The 20545-nt window shown below is 47.3% G+C and overlaps 2 protein-coding genes across 3 annotated transcripts in view; one reads left to right on the top strand and one right to left on the bottom strand.

Annotated features, from left to right (window-relative positions):
- Positions 1-2054: 2054 nt before the first annotated feature.
- On the top strand, positions 2055-9417 carry LOC107113803 (sterile alpha motif domain-containing protein 12-like). Its single transcript, XM_015415172.1, has 3 exons — positions 2055-2285; positions 6477-6753; positions 8809-9417. The coding sequence occupies exons 1-3, from the start codon at positions 2283-2285 to the stop codon at positions 8838-8840; spliced, it is 312 nt and encodes a 103-aa protein (XP_015270658.1). The 5' UTR covers positions 2055-2282; the 3' UTR covers positions 8841-9417.
- Positions 9418-15078: 5661 nt separating this feature from the next.
- Positions 15079-20545, bottom strand: part of EPT1 (ethanolaminephosphotransferase 1) — a 69447-nt gene continuing 63980 nt past the window's right edge. Inside the window, exons 8-10 of one of the 2 annotated variants that reach the window (XM_015415174.1) lie at positions 19981-20161; positions 17678-17860; positions 15079-17567 (exon numbers count right to left, since the gene is read on the bottom strand). In XM_015415174.1, coding sequence (XP_015270660.1) covers positions 17439-17567; positions 17678-17860; positions 19981-20161 — 493 coding nt within the window. In that variant the 3' untranslated portion in view covers positions 15079-17438. The remainder of the gene's footprint in view (positions 17568-17677; positions 17861-19980; positions 20162-20545) is intronic. The other variant, XM_015415175.1, reaches the window with a different exon arrangement.

Raw genomic sequence — 20545 nt, 5'->3', positions numbered from 1 at the left:
ACCGCTGGATTAGGCTGATCGGCCATTGAACATCAGGGCCATAGCATCCTCCCTGTTTGACTCAAAGGGGATGTGCAATAGGAGCGACTGTGTCAGTTGCGCTGGATCCTTATGCATTGCCCACTGTATTTAATTGTTTTAAAATGTTTTAATTGTATTTTATTGCACTGTTGTGCCTTGATCCTGGAACTATGGTGTATTGCACCTGTATACTGTAAGCCGCCCTGAGCCCGCATGCGGGGAGGGCGGGGTATAAATGAAATTAAATAAATAAATAATAAATCTTTACTGTGTATCTGAAGGTAAGCTGTGGTGGCCATTTTGTGGCCGTTCCCAACATGCAGTGCCAGCATCTGAAAGGCTCCCACAGGTTCAAAAAGGCTGGGCCCCCATGCTGTCGTGTTAGCCCTCCTACTTTGCCATACTAGGAACTGCTGAAATCCCACCCTTTACCAAGATATGGGTTGCCAGCTCCCAGTTGGGAAATTCCTGGATGTTGGGGGATAGATCCTCAGGAGGGTGTAGTTTGGGGGAGTAAGGGACATCAGTGGGGTATAATGCCAGACCAAAAAAGCCTCCAAAGCATCCATTTCCCCCAGGGGGACTGATCTCTGGGAGATCTCCTAGCCGGAGGTTGTCAAGAACAGCTTAACTTTCCATTTCCATTTCAGTTTGGTCCTTGCTAGCAGCCAGTCCAGTTCCAGATTTCGTCAATGTACCTTTGTGGTTACAATAACATTACCTGTTGGTTAGGTAACTTCTGTGTGGCCTGCATGACACCTAATACACAAGAAAGGTAGATGACAATATGCGAAAATCATTACAAGATGGAATGGATTCTCATTCTGCTCCCGAAAGTCTTGACAGTTCCCAGAATAAACTCATTCCAGTCTGTCCAAACTCTGGCGTGGACCCAGGAAATTGGATCCTGGAACGGGCTCCCAAATGGAGGCTGGACTGGGCCATGTAGATGACCAGTAAAACGTTAGCGTAACTTGAACACATCCATTGGCTACCCTAAATTTTAACGTTGCCTGCTGTTTTTTTAATTTATCGCTAACAAATTACAACGTGCAAATAAAATCTCATCTTCCAAGCCATTAAAACTGACACACAAACCCATCATTTAAGCGTTGAAACCAGAGCTTAATACATAGAAGGGGAGGGAGCTCCGTGGAGATGTGACACTGTGGAGTCCGCTCTCTGAGGCTGCCATTTTCTCCAGAGGACCCAGTTTCTGCAGTCCGGAGATCAGCGGCAATTCTGAGAGAACCCCCAGGACCCACCTGGATGTCAGCAACCCTAGGCTGCTTCCAGACATGCTCATCATATGGTGTGAAACCTATTCTGCTTTGTTTCCTTTTTACCCCACCCTCACTTGTTCCAAGGAGCTCGGGGTAGCCTAAGAACATAAGAACATAAGAGAAGCCAATGTTGGATCAGGCCAATGGCCCATCCAGTCCAACACTCTGTGTCACACAGTGGCCATAAATACCAGGTGCCATCAGGAGGTCCGCCAGTGGTTCTCTCCCTTTCTCCATTTTATCCTTGCAACAAGCTCTGGAATAAGTAATAAATGAGAATCTTTTCCTCCCATAAATTAATCACAGTCTGTTCCATATCCCTGTATGATTTGGGGCAAAACTTCCTGCTCGGAGGCTGACGCGGGTTCTGGCACCTTTCCTTCCAACGTCTAACCACAGCACTGGCACAGAGTCATTTGAGAGTGAAGGGAGAGGTGAGACTTATCAAACTCTGCTTATACCCACACACCCAATTTCAAGGTGTGCCCACGGAAAGAGCATGTCTAAGTGAAACTGGGATGTTTGTCTGCAAGAGGGTACATCAGATTAAACAAATGAGTGTGTCAAGTGTGGTGGTGTGGTGGGCGGGGGTTAATTTCTTTCTTAGACTTTACTGCCCCTTGCTCTGCGTCTCTGTGTGTGGGTTTGCTGGCTGCAAGCCAGGAGCCCAGAGTCTTGTTTGGGCTTGAAGAGGAGGAGCAATGGGGAGCGTGGGAAGGCAAGAGAGCTGAGATCACTTCCCTGGTATGTTTGGAGACCGGCACAAGGACTGGGAGGGTCTGTTGCAGAGCAAAGGCTGCACATGAATCCGAAGGGTACTTGTCTGGGGATGGACTGGATACCAGCTGCACCTTAGATCTCATCCCTCTGGGTGCCCAGCCAGCCTAGGGCCCTCACCACCACCACCACCACCGCAGTGAACACAAGAATATTGGCCAAAAGGACCTTTGCTAATACAACAGCTCTAAATTCTGCTGGATGGTGAGTGCATAATGTGCCCGATGTACTTGTCTAACATGCCCTGTCTCTGTTTTCATATGTCAGACCAAAGTCAGAAGCAGGCTTCTGAAGAAAGCTGCTTGTGTTTTTGTTAGCTGTGTCATTGTGGTCCAGTTCTGCGCCTGCGGCCATTGTAACTGAATTGCTTGTACACCCACCCACCCCCGGCCATGATGAAGTAATTAAACAAATACCAGATTCAGCGCATGGCAGCAAGGGTGCATGAACAACTGGCCATAGGTAGGGAGTTGAGCGGCCACCAGTTGCAGTTTCTGTTGCTGCTAGTGTGCTAACTGGTTTCTAATTTTGGCACAGACTCTCCAAAAATACTGGTGTTTTTACACTGAAGTTTGAAATAATGAAAATTTGGCCTGTGTGAGTATTTGGGGTGGGGTGGGGTTTGCCTTACTGAAGAGAGAAGAGAAAATGCTGGTATCAGTGCTTGAGAAGGGGTCCATAATTTATTTATTTGCTTCCTTTATAGACCATTCTTCTCCCCACGGGGGACCCAAAGTGGGTTAAACATTCTCCCTGTCTCCGTTGCATCCTCACAACAACCCTGTGAGGTAGGTTAGGCTGAGAGTGTATGACTGTCCAAGGTCACCAAGCGAGCCTCCATGGCAGAGAGTTGATTCAACCTGGGTCTCCCCTCATCCTAGTCCACCCTGACTACTAAGTCTAACTCAGCTAGCCAGCCCAGACTTCCTCACCCCTGTCCCCAGGATTTCCTACACAATTTCACAGCCCTCATCACTGCAAAGGCAGGTTTTAAAAAACCCTCTCCTACTTTACCAATGACTCTGTGTTTTCCAAATAAATGGGACTTCACACATTCATGGATAATAGGTCCAGCAATGACTATGGGCCATGATGGCTAAATGGAGCCTCCATGTTCAGAGGTGGTATACCCAGGGCTATTTTTGGGCAGGAACGCACAGGAACGGAGTTCCGGCTGGCTTCACAGTTGGCCACGGCCACTACAGCCAAAACCTCTGCATGCGTGGCTACAGCGGGAAGGCCTGGAGAGCAAACCTCCCCCCCCAGTGACTCCGAGGTGGGTGGGCCGGGGGGGGGGGCCTAGAAGGATCGCGGAGGCATTTAAATGCCTCCCCGTGCCTTCCCCGGCCTGTCCAAGGGCCGGCTTGCCTGGGCGCCCCCCCGCCGCGGGGCGCCCCGGCGACAAGGGAAGGCATGGGGGTGTGGCCTAATATGCTAACAAGCTGCACTGTCAAGGTGTGGCCTATTATGCTAATGAGTTCCTGCTGGGCTTTTTCTACAAAAAAAGCCCTGGGTATACCTCATTTCTTGGTATGAAGGCTACTCATTTAGGCAATGAGTAGAAGCCTAGGCCTCTCTGTTCTGCTTAGTGGGGCATCTGTTGGCCATGATAAGAAACAGGATGCTAGATTAGACAGGCCACTGGCACTTTGCATTTCATGAAAGTTCTTAGAGCAAAAATGCAATAGCAGGGAATGAGATCTGAATAACCTGCTACAGATATTTCACTGCAGCATTGTGGCAGAGAACCAGTGCTTTTTGGGTGCTGGAATCCAGAACTAATATGGTGAAGCATGCCAGTCACTCGACCCACCAGAGCTGTCAGCTGTTTGCTCTTTAGTGCTCTTGTAGAAGGAACTTGCCTTTTGGGAGACATCCATGTTTTGGTTTCACCTGACAAATGCTGGAGAGTACACAGGATGGGTAGAGGAAGGCAATAGCAAACCACTTCTGTTAGTCTCTTGCCCTGAAAACAGGGTTGCTAACCTCCAGGTGGGGCCTGCAGATCTCCTGGCATTGCAACTGATCTCCAGACAACAGGGATCAGGTCCCCTGGAGAAAGTGACTGCTTTGAAGGGTGGACTCCATGGCATTGTACCTCAAACCTTGTCCTCCCCAAGGCTCCACCCCCAACTCTCCAGGAGTTTCCCAACCCAGAGCTGGTACCCCTACTTGAAAATTCCATAGCAGCTGTGACTTGACAGCACTTAAACACACAGAGGACAGGACAGCTCCCCCCAGGCGACACACCTCCTGCAACAAAGTACAATTAAAAATAATAGTTTCCTATTTACAGAAAGGAACAATATTTTACTAGGTCCTGGTTGTGAGTCAACATTCAACAGGTGCCTGGCTGCAGGCTTCCTGTCTGAATAAATATTAAGCAAAAAGGGAGGGAGTGGTGAGAGGAAACAACCCCTTGCTGGAAAAGAAAGGTTTGGGGCTCAGGTCCTGTTAATTCTTAAAGACCTCATTCTTCTTTCACCGTCATCACTTCTTGAATGCTTTTTGCCTTGTGGAGACTATGGGGGTGGGGAGATGGCTGGAAGCTGGGAAAAGAATGGCCATTCATGCTGATGATAAATAACACCTTTTCTTTTGAGCCCTGGCTGATGTGGATATTTGTGTAAACTCATGGAAGCTTCCACTCTAACATGCTGAGCACCCATAAAACAGTCACCAGCCCAAACTTTGCTAGGAGACAAGCCCCCATAGTCCCTTTTGTTAAATGACTGGGTCTCTTCTGCTGGCTTTGGAGCAAGGGTCTCCCAGAGATTCACCTAGCTGCTTTCTTTATCTCAGACTGTTGAACAGCACACAGCTCATCAGTAGCTACTTCAGGCCCAGACATGGTGAGTTAAGCACTTTGGAGGAGGTTTAACAAGTTCGCTGGCCTATTAGCCTGACTCCATTAAATTTTGAGAAATGCTTTAAAAATGGTAGCTCTGAAGTCTGTTCTGGTTAAGGGCAATAAATATAGGCTCATCAAGAAAACTTTCACATCCACACAAGCTAAACCTAACCAGGTTCCACAACTGGGGAATGTTGAAGAGAATTAGAATTAAAATACGAAGGTTTGCAACCTAATGGAAGTATATAGTTTTTGGAGAAAGAAATAAAGGGAGGCACTGGCAGGGAGGGAGGAAGGAAGGAAGGAAGGATGGAACAGTCAGCAGGATTCCTGTGATAAAAATTAACTCACAAACCAGTCCTAAATAAAAGACAATTAATGCAAATCTTGATGGTAGTTCTAGAGGGATAGCCATGTCAGTCTGTAGCATCAAAAGAAAACAGGAAGCCAGTAGGGTTAATAAAGGCTAACAAAATTTATTCCAGCATAAACTTTCATGAGACAGAAAGCATGACCTCAGATATATAAAGTGAGCTCTGACTCACAAAAGCCAACGCTGGAGTAAATTTTGTTAGTCTTTAAGGTACCCACAGACTTCTGTAATATGCAGTAAACCACCCCCGCCTTCACCTTCTACACAATGCTCAGATATTTTGGCTCAGATATACTTCACCCCTGCAATTTAAAAATACTACTTCCCAAGAGGAAGACATTCTACTTCAGAGCAAAGAAGGGGACAGAGGCACATACGACTGTTGGGCAGATGGAGTTAATGGGGAACCTTAAGGATGCAGAGACTCCACTTATACTGCATCCACACATTATTGCATATTGCGCTGGAGCAGTCATTTGCAACTGGATTGGCTTGCCCACACAGGAAAATCCATTTGCAAATATTGCTATAGCTGAACAAGAATGTAATATCCAGTGATGTGCAAATGCACATCATTGCACTGAACACGTACTGTAACCTTTCCCCATTTGTGCCCCAGAGAGCACTACGCTCTGGGGCCCAACAACATCTATCTATCCCGGGCCCCAAGGAGGCGAGACTTGCCGTTACCAGGGCCAGGGCATTTTTGGTGGTGGCTCCTTACTGGTGGAACGAGCTCCCGGATGAGATCAGGGCCCTGTAGGACCTCTCACAGTTCCGCAGGGCCTGCAAGACGGAGCTCTTCCGCCAGGCTTTCAAATAGGAGCCGCCACCACAGTTACCATCAATCCGGAATATCGGACTGGCCTGCTCTGAGCCTCACTGGCGAACATCTGGACCGTGGGACTGATTTTAAGATCTGAAGACAGAAGGAATGCAGATACAACACCATTCATCTTAAGGTTACTCTGCTGTAGCGAGCACTTTATTATTAAGATTGTTTTTTAAGGGATTTTAAGATTTTTATTGTTTTATTTGTATCGGCCTGTCGGCCACCTCCTATAAACCGCCCAAAGCCTGTTCACAGGGTGGGTGGGGTATAAATGTAAATATAAAATAAATAAATAAATAAAACCAAAGTGAAAGACTGAAAGAGATTGATGCCTTGCAGGGCTCAGAAGATGACGAGACAAAGTGGTCCGTGGCTCAGTGGACAGTGTTGGAGGTGTGTGCCTGGCTGGACAGCAGAGCCTTGGGGGCTCATGGGGCCCCCCTGCTGGAGGCAGCAAGCAACCACGCCATCTCTGGCAAGGCACTGCTGCGGCTGACAGAAGAGAAGATGAAGCGCATGGGGATAGTGCCACAGAGCCTACGTCAGCTGCTGCTGCGTGAAGTCCTCTGTCTCCGCATTCAGCAGGAAATGGAAGACTTGCTGGTCATTACAGATGGTGAGGGTCTCCCCTATTGGGTTCAAACTGTGCAAACACTGAACACATTTGTTAAACTGGTTTGGAAGCAAGGACATGCCTGATTTGAAAGGGGTGTGTGTTTGGAAAATCCAAGCCCTGCCACAGTTTTTTAATTTAGATATGTAGACCCCTCTTTGCTCTCCAATGGGGATCAAAAGTGGTTCACATCATTCCCCCCTCCCCCATTTTATTCTAACAAATATCCTGTATGGTAGACAGGGTGAGAGTGTTACTGGCCAAAGAACATCAGTGATTTTCTGTGGCGGAGTGCAGATTCAACCCTGGGTCTCCCACATCCACATCTGGCACCTCCAGCTACATACCGCTCTGGCAATCATGACCAAGCCAACAAAGCTGTAGAGCAGAGCAAGGAAGGGGCAGGGAGGATACTGTAGATCAAGGGTTCACGACACAGTGCCTGTGGGGGCCATAGCACCTGCCAACACCTTTCCTGGTGCCCGCCAAGTGCTTTAAGAAAGTGGGTGGAGCCCTGGTGTGGGTGTTTTTTTTGCCCAACAAGGCTTCTGATTGGCTGTGTGGATTTTTAAGAGCATTGCTTTGGCTGCAGCTGCCACCACAGCACAGGGATCTTCATTATGTGAGTGAATGTAAGCTGAGGCAGCCATTTTGTGGCTGGGTCTGCCTGTTGTGGCAGCCATTTTGTGCCTGTGCCCATCGTGCTGCACCAGAATTCAAAGATGCTCTCAGGCTTAAAGAGGTTATAGGTACAGTGACCCATAATTATCTGAGAAAACAAGCAACAAGGAGACGGAAGAAGGGAGAGAGGGAAGTGACAGGATCCCGCTGCTGATCCCAGAGGCATGGGCCAGTTCTAATTCCACTCGAGCAGCTGCTTGGGACAGCACAAGCCAGACAATCCTGATACACCACAGGGGCTGGGCTCATGCCCAGCCACCAGGGGCCCAGGAGTGTCCTAAACGTGTGTGCCATTCCCAACCTAGGCTTCAAAGGCTTGGCACAGAGCCCAGCCATGACAGCCCAGGCCCCTGTGGCGATGAGTACACCATTGCTGAGAGTGACAAAATACCTCAAACTGGCTCTGACAGGGGTTCTCACTTCTGCTGACAGGGCTCCAAACTGGAAGAGTACGGAATGAACCAAGAGTGAGGCCCTTTTCATGTGACCTAAAGAATGCCCAGCGATGCTTTTGTCCTGTGCTGGTGGCAGAATAAAGAGAGCAGTACATTTCTACTGTAAGAAAAGCAAACAACCCCCACCACCACCCAAACCCAAGGAACATCCCTCAAAGGTGTCCAGAAATTATGCTTGAGGGTATTAGTTATCGTTAGCTCTTTTTAGGGACCTTCCATTTTGCAGGTGACAGCTAATGTGGCATCAGCAGGAGAGAATAAAACCTGTGCTTGTCACTCAAATTAACCAAAAGCAGCCCTAAGGGCCCGCCTTCTTCAAAACCAGCATGTTCTTGAAGGCACCCTCCAAACAGAACACTAGACAACTTGTCAAGCCAGTTTGTGCTCTTGCCCAATTCCCAGAACTTTCAGACAGGGCTTCTTCCCCACCCTTCACCATTTGCTTAATCTTTTGCTTGTAAAAACCCGGTCTCCGCCTATGTGTGGTAGAATTGGCTATGCCGTTTCAGACTGCAGGGGGAGATTCATGCATTTCATACTCCTTTTTGCAATACACCCCCCCCCCCAAATTGGCTCAGAGTGCAAGGTTTTAGCCTAACTGTATGCTGTGCTAGTTTTCCATGTACAATGGATTATTAATGGAAGAGGAGTTCGAAGGAAACATAATCGACCACCAGTCATCTGAAATGGTACATGCCATTCTACCATCTCACCACTCTGCCTCCTCAGTATCCTATATATGTCTACACCAGGCCAAAGCTCCATACTCAAATGGGGCTGCTGCCAGTTTCCACTGGCTGGTGATGCCACCCTTGGTTCCACCTCCCACACATCCATTTATTTTAGCTGCTCCTCACCATCCTCTGCCAGGGTAGGATTTCAGCAAGGTGGAGTTCTTTATTATTTTACTTTCTTTTCACAGGGAGTGACTCAAAACAGTCTGCAGCTGAATGAGCAGCATTGGAGAGAGCAGGCAGTTCAGCTTATGAGGTGCCAAGTTGTGGATCCAAGCATCGATGCCATGCAAGGGATTAAAGACTATTGGGGGGTGGGGGGTGGAAGCTGCTGGACTTCAGACCTCATCTAACAATGCCTCCATTACCAAGAAACAGGGATTTTCTCAAGGAAGGGTTCTCTTGCATTGTTTGAGGAAGCTATACCTCATGCTGCTACATAAAATGGGTTTTGATGACTTGAAAATATATGCCATTCCTGTTCGAGCTTTCAAGCATCTATAGGATTTCTGTGGGTAGGGTAATCTCTCAGTGGTTTTTGAGACAATTGATCAAGGTATCATCCTTCTAGACCACATTTCCAAGCTAGGATTGGGAGCCGTCATTTGGCAGTGATAGTTTTCAAAAGGTAGTGCTGGTACTCCTTGCATTTTGCCTCTGTTGTAAGAGTTAGTTTCTAGCCCTTCCCATTGCAGAGATGAGGGGCTCAAAAAGGCTAAAAACAGACTTATGAGAATAAAGACTTCAGAATCATCCAGGCCAACACTCTTGTGTCACACAGTGGCCAAAACCCAGGTGCCATCAGGAGGTCCATGTTGCCCCTCAAGCATCAAGAATACAGAGCATCACTGCCCCAGACATAGTGCTCCATCTATACCTTGTGGCTAATAGTCACTGATGGACCTCTGCTCCATATATTTATCCAATCCTCTCTTGAAGCTGTCTATGCTTGTAGCCACCACCACTTCCTGCAACATGTGTTAACTACTCTTTGGGTGAAGAAGTACTTCCTTTTATCTGTTCTAAGTCTACTGCTCATTAATTTAATGAAGCGCCCACAAACTATTGTATTGTGAGAAAAGTAGAAAAGTACTTCTTTCTCTACGCCATGCATAATTTTGTAAACCTCTATGTCACCCTTCAATCGTCATTTCTCCGAACTAAAAAGCTCTAACTTCTTTAACCATCTGTTGATGGGCGGCTGGATGGATGCTATCGCAGCAAATTTGGCTGAGGGGCTGGAGGCCGTGGTGAGATGGTTGAAAAAGAGCCCGCTGAGACTGAATCCTACCAAGATGGAGGTTCTGTGGCTGGGAGGGGACTCGGGTTTGGGGTGACAACGTCCGGCTCTTGACGGTGTGCCCTTAAGACCAGCACAAATGGTCAAGAGCCTGGGTGTGATCTTGGATGTCCCCTTATCAATGGAGGTCCAGATCACAAATGTTGCCAGACTGCCATTTTTCCAGTTGCACCAGGTCAGGCAAGTGGCTTGCTGCCTGTCTCACCCTGATCTACCCACAGTAACCCACGCACCAGTCACCTCCAGATTAGACTACTGTAACTTGCTTTACATAGGGCTACCCTTGAGACTGACCCAAAAACTCCAACTGGTCCAGAATGTGGAGGTGCAGGTCCTTACGGGGACCACCGTGAACAGTACATATTCAACCTGTGCTGGGTGAGCTGCACTGGCTCTGGGTGGAGTACCGGATCAGGTTCAAGGTTTTGGTATTGACCTTTAAGGCCCTTAATGGTCTAGGACCCAGGTACACCCCCTGAAGAGCACTATGCTCAGCAGATAAAAACTTACTGGTGGTCCCCAGCCTGAGAGATATCCGGATGTCCTCTACCAGAGCCAGAGCTTTCTCCACCCTGGCGGAACTCTCTGCCAAGTAACATCCATCCCCTGTGGGACATAATGCAGTTCCGCAGGGCCTGTAAGGTAAGAGATGTTCCACCAGGCGCTTGCTTGAGGACAATGACGGTTTCCATATGGCTGGCACTCCTTTATCTTGCCCCCCCCCCTCCGAGGCAGTGGCACAACTGGCTGTTTTAGTGCCATCCAATTAATTACTGTACTTTATTGTTTTTAAGCTATGAATTTAATGTATAACTGTTGTTTTTATTGTTGTACATCACCCTGAGCCCTGTTTTACAGGGGAGGGCAGTCTAGAAACCGAATAACAACAACGAACAGCCAGTTTTTAAATCTACTAGAGGACTTAATAAATGGTAGCAATAGATTATGATCAGGGGTCGTTTCGTAGAAAAAGAGCTAGGGGAACTCATTAGCATAACTCATTAGCATATACCACACCCCCTGACATCACCGGAAGTGTGTCATAAGGCCACACCCCTTGACATCACCGGAAGTGTGTCATAAGGCCACACACCCCACCCCCAATGGTCCCGGCCGCCACTGCCGGCCTTGCAGCTCCACTGCCGAGCCCCATGAGGGGCCCGGCGGTGGACCTGCAAGGCCGGCAGGAGTGCAAGGAAGCCCCGCAAAGGCCCTCCCTGGCCCCAGGCAGGCAGGGGTGGGGAGAGGCAGGGAGGAAGCAACTTACCCTCCCTCTTCTCCTGCCTCCTCCTGGCTGAATGAGGGCCGGAAGCGGGGCGGCCGGAAGCAGGGGGCGGGGCTTCATCATGTGCACCGCCCCCCCGTACCTCACCCGAGGGAACTGCGATCCCCCGCAATCTCCCCCGAAATGACCTCTGATTATGTTACTGCGCTGTAGTGATCTACCAATTGCCAATTAATAAAGTTCTCCTGTGGAGTGTGGGGGAGTGTGTGGCTGCCATAAGGGCCAGAGCAAGGGGAAACATGGGCAGGATGTTCAAAAATGCACCTCTTCCTGTCCATACAGTCTCTGCCAGGGTGCTTTCACTGTGGTCTTTCAAAAAAAAAAATGTATCAGCCCAGGTCTGGCAAAGATTGCAAAGCAGGAAAAATCCAGTGGACAATTTTAGAGGATGATATTGTGATGATGGTCCCCCCCTCCCTGCCCAAGTCCAGTTTGGATGCCAGGTGAGAGCAAAACCTCCACGTGGAAGAAACTGTAAGGTCTACTGAGGTCCCCAAATCATTTTAAAACCATGCTGTGAAGGAAAGTACTGAGAGCTACTTCAACTGAAATGAAATAATCTAGAATATTTTAATGCAGTCTTAACCTAGATAGCCCAGGCTAGCCTGATCTCATCAAATCGCAGAAACTAAGCTGGGTCAGCCCTGGTTAGTACTTCAATGGGAGACCACCAAGACGTCCAGGGTCATGACGCAGAGGTGGGCAATGGCTAACGACCTCTGCTACCTCTTGCCTTGAATACCCTTGCAGGGTCACCATAACTTGATGGCACTTTCCACTTCCACATGTGTATTTCTCTAATCTTTTCGGTTTGCACCTGGACATGGCTGCATTTAAATGGAGGGGAAAATCCAGTCATCATTTACACTACTGTATATTGTACTGCATAAGGATATTTACTGGAACACTTTCATAAGGTTTGTGCTTTTACTGCTAAGCATGTGCAATTGCTAATCTAGATTAAATTCCTTGAAGAAACAGCTACAGGGCTCAGAGGTCACTGCTGTGTTAGAGCTGCCTGTTAGGGCAGGAGATGGTGCATGATATAAAATCCTTTGTTCTAAGTAGAGGCTCACAGCCAAAAAGCTATTTGGGTCACTTGAAATCACTGCACTATTCAGCTGCACTCCTTGTTCACCCAACACATTTCAAGGAGGACTCAAGTGGCATCATATAAATCCTCTAAAAAACAAGTTGAAAGAGCCTACATATACATTCCCTATCACCCAAGACCTTTTCAAACTGCCTTTGTATTCTGTTTTAGTAACGGGTTGCTAATAGATTTTTTTGTATCATTTCAGCTGCTAGTGGAATTTATTTACCTGTTCATACAAACCTGCTTGAGTCGGTTTAGCAAAACGTGGTTGAGCTGCTTTTGAGTGAAACTGCTTTCTTCCATTTTCTACCCCTTCCTTCACTGTGTTTCTGAATCACTGTTGTGTGCTGCTTAAAAAGTCCATAGCGCTTCCTACAATGCCACTGCCCCCCCCCGCCCTTTTTCGCCGTGTGATCTTCCTCGGACTTCTTCTGCAGTGTTCTATTGTGAGCGCTATAGCACTCACATTAGAATGTTAACAACAGTCAGAGGAAGATCGTGCAGCAAATAAGGGTTGGGTGGGTGGGAGTGGCACTGTTTGAAATTACCATAGTGCTTCAGAGACGGAAGGAAATTCACTGTATGAAACCCTCGTCCCTGTATCGTTTTACTTGAAATCGAGCCAACAACAAATAACATCCAGTTTAGAACAATAATGTGAAAAGGGCTCTAGACTCCTAGATACTCCGCCGTTTCTTGACAGTCTCTCTCCATCCTCCTCCAGCTGTACAGGAACACCTATTCCACTGGCTTTAACCCTCAAACGAGTAGCTTTAAGAATTCAACAAAAACACCTTCAGAGGCCAGAAGAGAGATATTTAAAAAGCTTGGAAAATTTTTTATTGTAGTTTATTTTCATAGTAAGGTTTTTTTTAATACAATAAATATTCACCATTAATAGCATTTCATAGATCAGAATTCAAGTCCATTGTAAGACAGTCAAACCTCCCAATAATGCATGTATAAGACAGGTATGACTCCTGACAAAGTGTGGAGGGCGGGGAGACACCCCCCCCCAACCCCCACTGTGACAGTGTACACTTCCTATAGCAATTTTCTTCTCCTAATAATAATTATCTGTACAACCAGTTTGCATCGATGCAGCCAGTCCTGGTCAAAGCCTGGCGGATTGAAGCCATTGCAAAATACAAATTAGAGAATCCGTTGCCTTAAAACTGCGGTAAGCCCTTCAAGGCAGAGAAGTACCAAAGACCAAGGCATCACTTGAAGGGCCAAATTCTAAAATGGGACAGTTTTTACATTCCCCCCCTTGTCTCGTTCCAAGTATTCTCAGTTGGAGAATGAGTCCATCTTTCAGGCAACGATCTGCAAACAAGCTTTTTTTAAAAAGCCAAGATCAAGGAAAGACCCTCTTTCCACAAAAAATAAAAAAGGGAAATCCAGAATTTACGGGCAACTCATTTGTGAGTGAGCTGGCACCTGCTTCCTGATGGGGCTTACTCTGAATGCAAGCAAGGTAAGGTCCCTTTCCTGTGCAGAGAAAAGATCTTCCTGTACTCCCCTTTCCCAACCAGGAAATATCAGCAATGAACCCTTTTCAGCCTGGCAACTCTCCTGTGTCTGAAGAGGCAACATCTGTGGCCCTTGCGAGAGCATGGAGAGCCTCTTTCCCATTATATATATACAGCTTTAGAGGGAGGCCTAATGTAGCCTTTTGCTACAGAGGCAAAGCCAAAGCCCGAAATGCCTGCATTTTCAGATGGGCCTCCTGTAGAGAACATGCCTCCTGTCCCAGAACAATAGGTAGAGAAGCTGGTGCTAAACCTAGGGAAATCGCACAAATCTATACCTTAGGATTGCTTTGCAAAGCACAAGTGACTTGCATACACTCACTGGAGTAAGTCGACTCTCAGCGTTGCTCAGCACTCTGCTATGAGATCCAGTCCAGAAATAGCCAGAAAGTCCTCTTGATGCACAGACCAGCTGAAATAATTAGGGCCCACTCCACAAATGAGTGCACCCCTAGAAGCTGGTACCAATACAGAAGCAACCAGGTTTGTAGGCCTCAGCTGACTGAGTTTTGCTAGCCATTCCTTATCCAGTTCCAGTCTGTTTTACTCTTACCTCCATGTCAGAAGTTGAAATTGCCTTCTACAGAAACTTTCTGGACTCAGCCGGGCCTCTCTCTTATCTGCAAGGATTGGTTGAGCATCTATGCATCTATGCAAGCTTCACTGGAGTGCAATCCTGGACCCAGCTCTGACTCCATAGCTTGAATCCTACAGGATGCCCCTGCAGCAGGTCTCTGCCCGGAGACCACTCTACTGAAGAGCTGTTTGAGGAGGGACCTTGAGAGTCAAAGCAGCTCTGGGGGGGAGGGGTGTCCTGGGGGGACAGTGAGTGAAGCCACAAAAAGCAAAACCGGCAAGATGAAGCAATTGTTGCAAAGAGAACACCAGGTTGAGCAAAACGACTATTTCTGCCTCACTGACGGAGGAAAATGCCACTTACAGAGGGAATTCCAGGAAGCAGAGGAGACTCAGAACATCTGTTGGACTTTTGCAAATTCCTCTGGATGCAGGGGAGAGTGTGGCAGAATGCACGGTCACCCCCTGCAGTATACAATACCTTTATTTTAAGAATACTTACACACACACATACACACACACACAGAGGTGCTACAAACACTAGAGACAAATAAAATTGGTGCATTTGATTCCCATTAAATCTGCAATAATGCTTTCAATGTTACTACAATTAAGACAAAACCAGCACAAATTAAATTCACTCTCCGTATTTGCTTGGACAGCAAGTTTAATTTAAAAAAAAAAACCTGTGGGGGTTTTTTTTGTTTGTTTTTTAAGACAGTCGACTTCTTTCCTCAGCTTGAGGCAAGTCATTTAAGGCACCAAAGAAGCTCAGACAGATAGGAAAGCAGAACCAGGGACTGAGACAGAAGGATACAGACAAGAGCTCTGCCTTGGAATAAGCAAGTAACTTAAACACAGAAACATTGTCACGTGGAGGCTTCTCCTGGCGTATCAATGGGCATGGGCAACTGAGCCTGGGTAATGACAACTATGCTTCCAGGCAGTCACTGAAGGAATGATCTACTGCACAATATCATCAAGTCTGGGTTTTGCATGCAGGGGGTACACTCCCCCCTATTAAAACCTTCGGCTTCTGTGAAAAGTCAATCTTCCATCCAGAGGATTTGTACAAGGCAGCAGCCTCCAGAACACTACCATAGAACCCCCAGTTAGATAAGCCCTGCTTCAAAAGAAAGAGAAGGGGGACCAAATATTCCTGCAATGATTCATCACATAAATACACATGCACACACAAAAGCCATGCTCCTGCCCCGAATTGGCAGCCTCCAGACCTGGACAGTATGGCTCTGTAAGATTTTAAACTTTGTTCTACATTTTTCCCCCAAGGTGCAATTTACAACCTATTACTGTATTCGATTCCACCTGGTACAGCCATCAGCTGTTCAAGCACATCTGAATTCTCTCTGTACACTACTTTCCCTGTGCAAAGTCATCTAATGAAAATGGGGAAAATCCCCTTTCTCACATCTGTTCAACACTCACTTGAAAAGCAAGATCAGAATGTTTCGTCATTCATGCCCCCTCCCCCCTTACTCCTTTTTTTGCAAACTGTACCAGTAATTATCAGAATCTGCTCTTCCCTTGCACACTGAACATTACAAACAGGAGTTGTGATCAAACTTATTTTAAAAAAAATCTATATACAGAAAAAAGAAAAGGGAGCTAAGAACTGGTTCCTGGATTTTACATTGCTTACATCTTGTTTGACATAATGATTCAAGTTTACAAAAAAAAAAGTTAAATAGTAATTTCACAATTGAGTTGTTTTTTCCCCCTACAGAAATATATCTCACCCACAAGAAGGATATTCCAAGCTGGATTCTCCTTTCATTTCATAACATGAAACTTTTACCCTGCTGTAAATTACATATGAACATCCTCGGCTGCGCTCCGTTTCTTCCGGGTGCGGCCTTTCCAAGGAACTTGGGTTTAGGCTGCACTCTTCATACAAGCACATTTTTTTAAAAAAGTATTCTTCATTAAATAAACAGGAGAGAGAGAAAAAAAATCAGCACTTGAATCTTCATCACCACTTCGGTTTTAAACAGGATTAAGAAATGGTTGAACACAACATTGCCAGTTGGAGACACAGGAAAAAAAGCCACGTGGTTAGAGGGGTCTACTAAAGATGGGTTCCGGAATGAGTTTCTCTTTCGCATTTCCCCCATCCCCTCCCCCAAGAAAAGAGAACACAAATTAATCACCTCCTCTCCCCGTACCAGAACAACACAGTGCTAGGAAGGTCTGTGTACGTACACTTAATGTGCCTGACGAAAGAGCCTCCCAATTTCACAATATTGCAGTTGCGAGCGTACACATTATCACAAGAAAGTTAACGGCATAGACCACAAACAAAACAAAGCCCCTGCAGTAAACATCACGTAGGAGGATCTGACTATTTCGCCAAAGTCCCTCAGGCTCCACGTGTGTCTACTGGCACTTCGTGGGATGACCGCCTTTCGAGATACGTCTGAGTTTACTGCATTCTTCAGCATCAGTGTCTGCAGGGTCACAATGGAAGCAGGTGGATGGGAGAATGGTGTGTGTGTGTGTGTGTGTAGGGGGGACATTCTGCACATCAGTCATGCTTCAACCAAATGATTTCCATCAAGCCCCTTCCACAATGTATTTCCTACAAAAGCCCCTTGGCACGACTGAATCTGTGGAGAAGTCCACCACTTCATCCTTTGTTTACAAGAAGCCACACCCTTCACCGCAGCCCGTGGATGTTCTGTGGCAGCCCTGTGGCTCCTGAGCCACTGTTAGGGCCTTGTTTTTGTTTTGAGATGTCTCAAGAGCCCCGAGTGGCACGGCTCCTACGCCTGGACTTCAGGTTGCCTGGGGCACATTCTGCTGGTCTGACGCAGGCTCGTGACTGTGAAGTTTCTTCCCCCTCGTGTGGCATGATGGAGGGGACAGGGAAAGAATGGTCTCTACTGCCAGTCTCTCTCTCTCTCTCTCTCTCTCTCTCTCGAGCTCTCTGCCCCCTCCCCCATGACCTTCCAAACTGGGTCAATTTTAGTTCCATGGTGATGGCTGAAGTATATTTACACAGGGGGCTGAATTTACAGCCCCTCTGCAGACTGCAGGCTGACTTTCTCCTCTTCTGCTGCCTCCTCCATGTCTAGTCAATCGGAGTTGGGCTTCCGTAAAGAGAAGGGCCGGATGTTGAAATGCTTGCTCAGTTGGTTCACCTGTTGGGGAGAGAGCAAATGCAGAGGATTCATTAATCTGAAAGGGGGGGAAGACGCTCTGGGCTGGCTGCTGGGGGCCACGTACGTGAACACTGTGAAAATTAACTTACCACGCAGACTCCGTAGTGGATGTGCGCCAGGGTGATGATGATAGTGAGCAAGTAGAGGAGCAGACTTTCATATTGCGGTACTTGCCCCGACATGGTGACCAGGAGGACCAGGACGAGCGGCAGGAGCATCCAGTTGAGAGGCTGGCATCGGGTGCTGCTCATCTGGCAGACGATCAGCCGACACTGGAAGGGATGGAAGAGAAAGCATTAAAAGGTGATTCAGCACAATGTGGCACAAAAGTCGGGCTCACCATCAGGCACCGTGTTCATTGTGAATAAAGACAATGCTACCAGGGATGAAAATACCAAAGGAATCCAAATTCTATCAAGAAATTAAGGCAGGTTGATCTATATGCCTTGGCCTGTTTTGAATAACATTGCCACCAGCAATCCAGAGGGGCAAAAGCTCAGAAGGAGAATATGTGGTTTGCATGCAGAAGGTACCAAGATCAATCTCTGGCATCTCCTGGCCATCTCCAGATGTTGGAAAAGACCTCTCTCTGCCGAAGACTCTGCACCGCCACTGCCAGTCCAACAATGAACCAGGAGGTCTGCACTTGGAATCAGGCAGTTCCATACCTTCAATGGTATACTCAGGAAATCTGGGTTCTCTCTAATTATGGAAGTGCAGCCCTGACCTGGACGGCTCAGGCTGGCCCACTCTCATCAGCTCTCGGAAGCTAAGCAGGGTCGGCCCTGGTTAGTACCTGGATGGGAGACCACCAAGGAAGTCCAGGGCTGCGATGCAGAGGCAGACAGTGACATTAATCTCTTGCCTTGAAAACCCTACGGGGCCGCCAAAATTTAGCTGCGACTTGACCATCACTACAGAACTGCAAGACAGGCAAGACTGTGCAACAGCACTGATAGAACACTGATAGAACAGACCGAGATGGCTTTATGAGAGCCAGTTTGGTGTAGTGGTTAAGTGCGCGGACTCTAATCCGGGAGAACCGGGTTTGATTCCCCACTCCTCCACTTGCACCTGCTGATGTGACCTTGGGTCAGTCACAAGCTCTGGCACAGCTGTCCTTGAAAAAGAGCAGTTTGTGTCAGAGTTCTCTCAGCCCCACCCACCTCACAGGGTGTCTGTTGTGGAGAGGGGAAGGGAAAGGCGTTTGTAAGCCACTCTGAGACTCCAAGTGAAGGGCGGGGTATAAATCCAATCTCTTCTTCTTCTCTTCTTCTTATGTATCCAGCATCTTGTTTCCAAAAGAGACCGGATTCCTCCAGTGAGGTTACAAGCTGGGCATGAAGGCAAACAGTCTTCTCCCTTTGTTGGATCCCCATCAACTGCTACCCAGAGCAGTACTGCTTCTAAATACAGAGGTTCCACATAGCTATCATGGTTCATAACTGTCGTCGACAGACCTATCCTTCATACACTTGGCTACACTTCTCCCCTCTCCCTTTCTTAATGGAAGCATCACAGAGCTGGAAAACAGTAACCGCAGGAAAGGGTGGCTCAGTGGCAGAGCACCTCCTTTGCAAAGCAAGGGTCCCAGATTGAAACATGTCCATGAACAAATGAAACTTAAACTAAATCAAAGCAGTGGTCTATTAAGCGGTCTATTAAGGTCGATACCATCTCCTCAGACTGGCGGCAGATCTCCAGGATCTCAGGTTGTCTTTCATAACAGCTCCTACCTGATCATTCTAAGTGGAGATGCCGGGGATTGAACCTGGGACCTTCTGCGTGCCACGCAGATGCTCTGCTATTCAGCCACAGTGCGATCCTTCGTGTCTCCAGTTAAAAGGATTAGGTAGTGGGCAATACCTTTATCCAAGACGCTGGACCATTAGAGTAGACAATACCATCTTTGACAGATCCATGGTCTGATGGCAGAAATCGACTTCATCTGGAGAACCCAAACTACCGCTCACCAGAAGCCCTACTCAGCTCAGCCTTACTCAGCTCACTCTGGGAATCTGAGTTTCCACTGACTTCCACCCAAGCGTCCTGGATGTTGCTCCATAGCCTTAAAGGGTTGAAAATGGCTAATTCTCATCGCTAGAACAGAGGCTCATGCATGAATCCCCCAGACTTGTGGAATACATGCAAGCATGAGCAGGTGTCATTTTGGAGGCAAATGTGATCGCAATGTAGGAAATGCATAACTTGTGCGGGGTCCCTTTCATCACCTCTAGGCAGGGTGTTTTCATCCTAGAGTGCAGGCTTCCTTCCTTCTTGCCCCACAACTTGATTTGGACAATTAACCCAAGGCACTTGCCCTACATCGACGAACATTACTTGCCCCGTGTGTTGGTTTTAATGTGGGGTGGACTGAAAGGAGGGGATTTACCGAAATATTAGCAAACGCTGTCCCGAACATGAAGTAAAAGAGGCGAGGGTGGACCTCCAGGATGTCTGATGGTGACTGGAAGATCCAGACGGTGCACAAGACGAAGAGCAGCACCGGCGAGAGAAAAGGCAGCATCGCCTCGTAAAAGGAGTCATGCTTCAACGTTTTGTTTGAGTAGGCTCTAAAAAGCAGGAAGGGGTGGAAATAGGCATCATTAGTGAGGAGAATATTTAGCAGTAGCAAGAAGCAACAATTTGGGGAAATTTTAAAGACAGCTTTGGAAACGTCTCTAATCTTTTAAAAGACAGTTTGGAAATGCAGCATCTAGAGAAGACCAGAGGCCCTCGCTCAAACTCCCTACGTATTATCTAATAATGAGATGCCAGCTCTCGGAAGCAAAGCTGGCAAGGATGGAGAGTGGGGCCTTTCTAGTGGCAGCCCTCTGTTCAGTTGCCTTTGTTACCAATTTGCTTGTGGCTTTTAGAAAGATGGTGTTTTCGGGAGGCTTTTGGGAAAAGACAATTTACTTACCTGCCAATGGGAAGGCTATATATATATATATATA

The sequence above is a fragment of the Gekko japonicus genome, unplaced genomic scaffold (assembly GCF_001447785.1).
Source record: "Gekko japonicus isolate JY-2015 unplaced genomic scaffold, Gekko_japonicus_V1.1 scaffold63, whole genome shotgun sequence".
Classification (NCBI taxonomy): Eukaryota; Metazoa; Chordata; class Lepidosauria; order Squamata; family Gekkonidae; genus Gekko; species Gekko japonicus.
The sequence above is the reverse complement of the archived record's forward strand: the minus strand, read 5'-3'. Positions and strand labels throughout refer to the sequence as shown.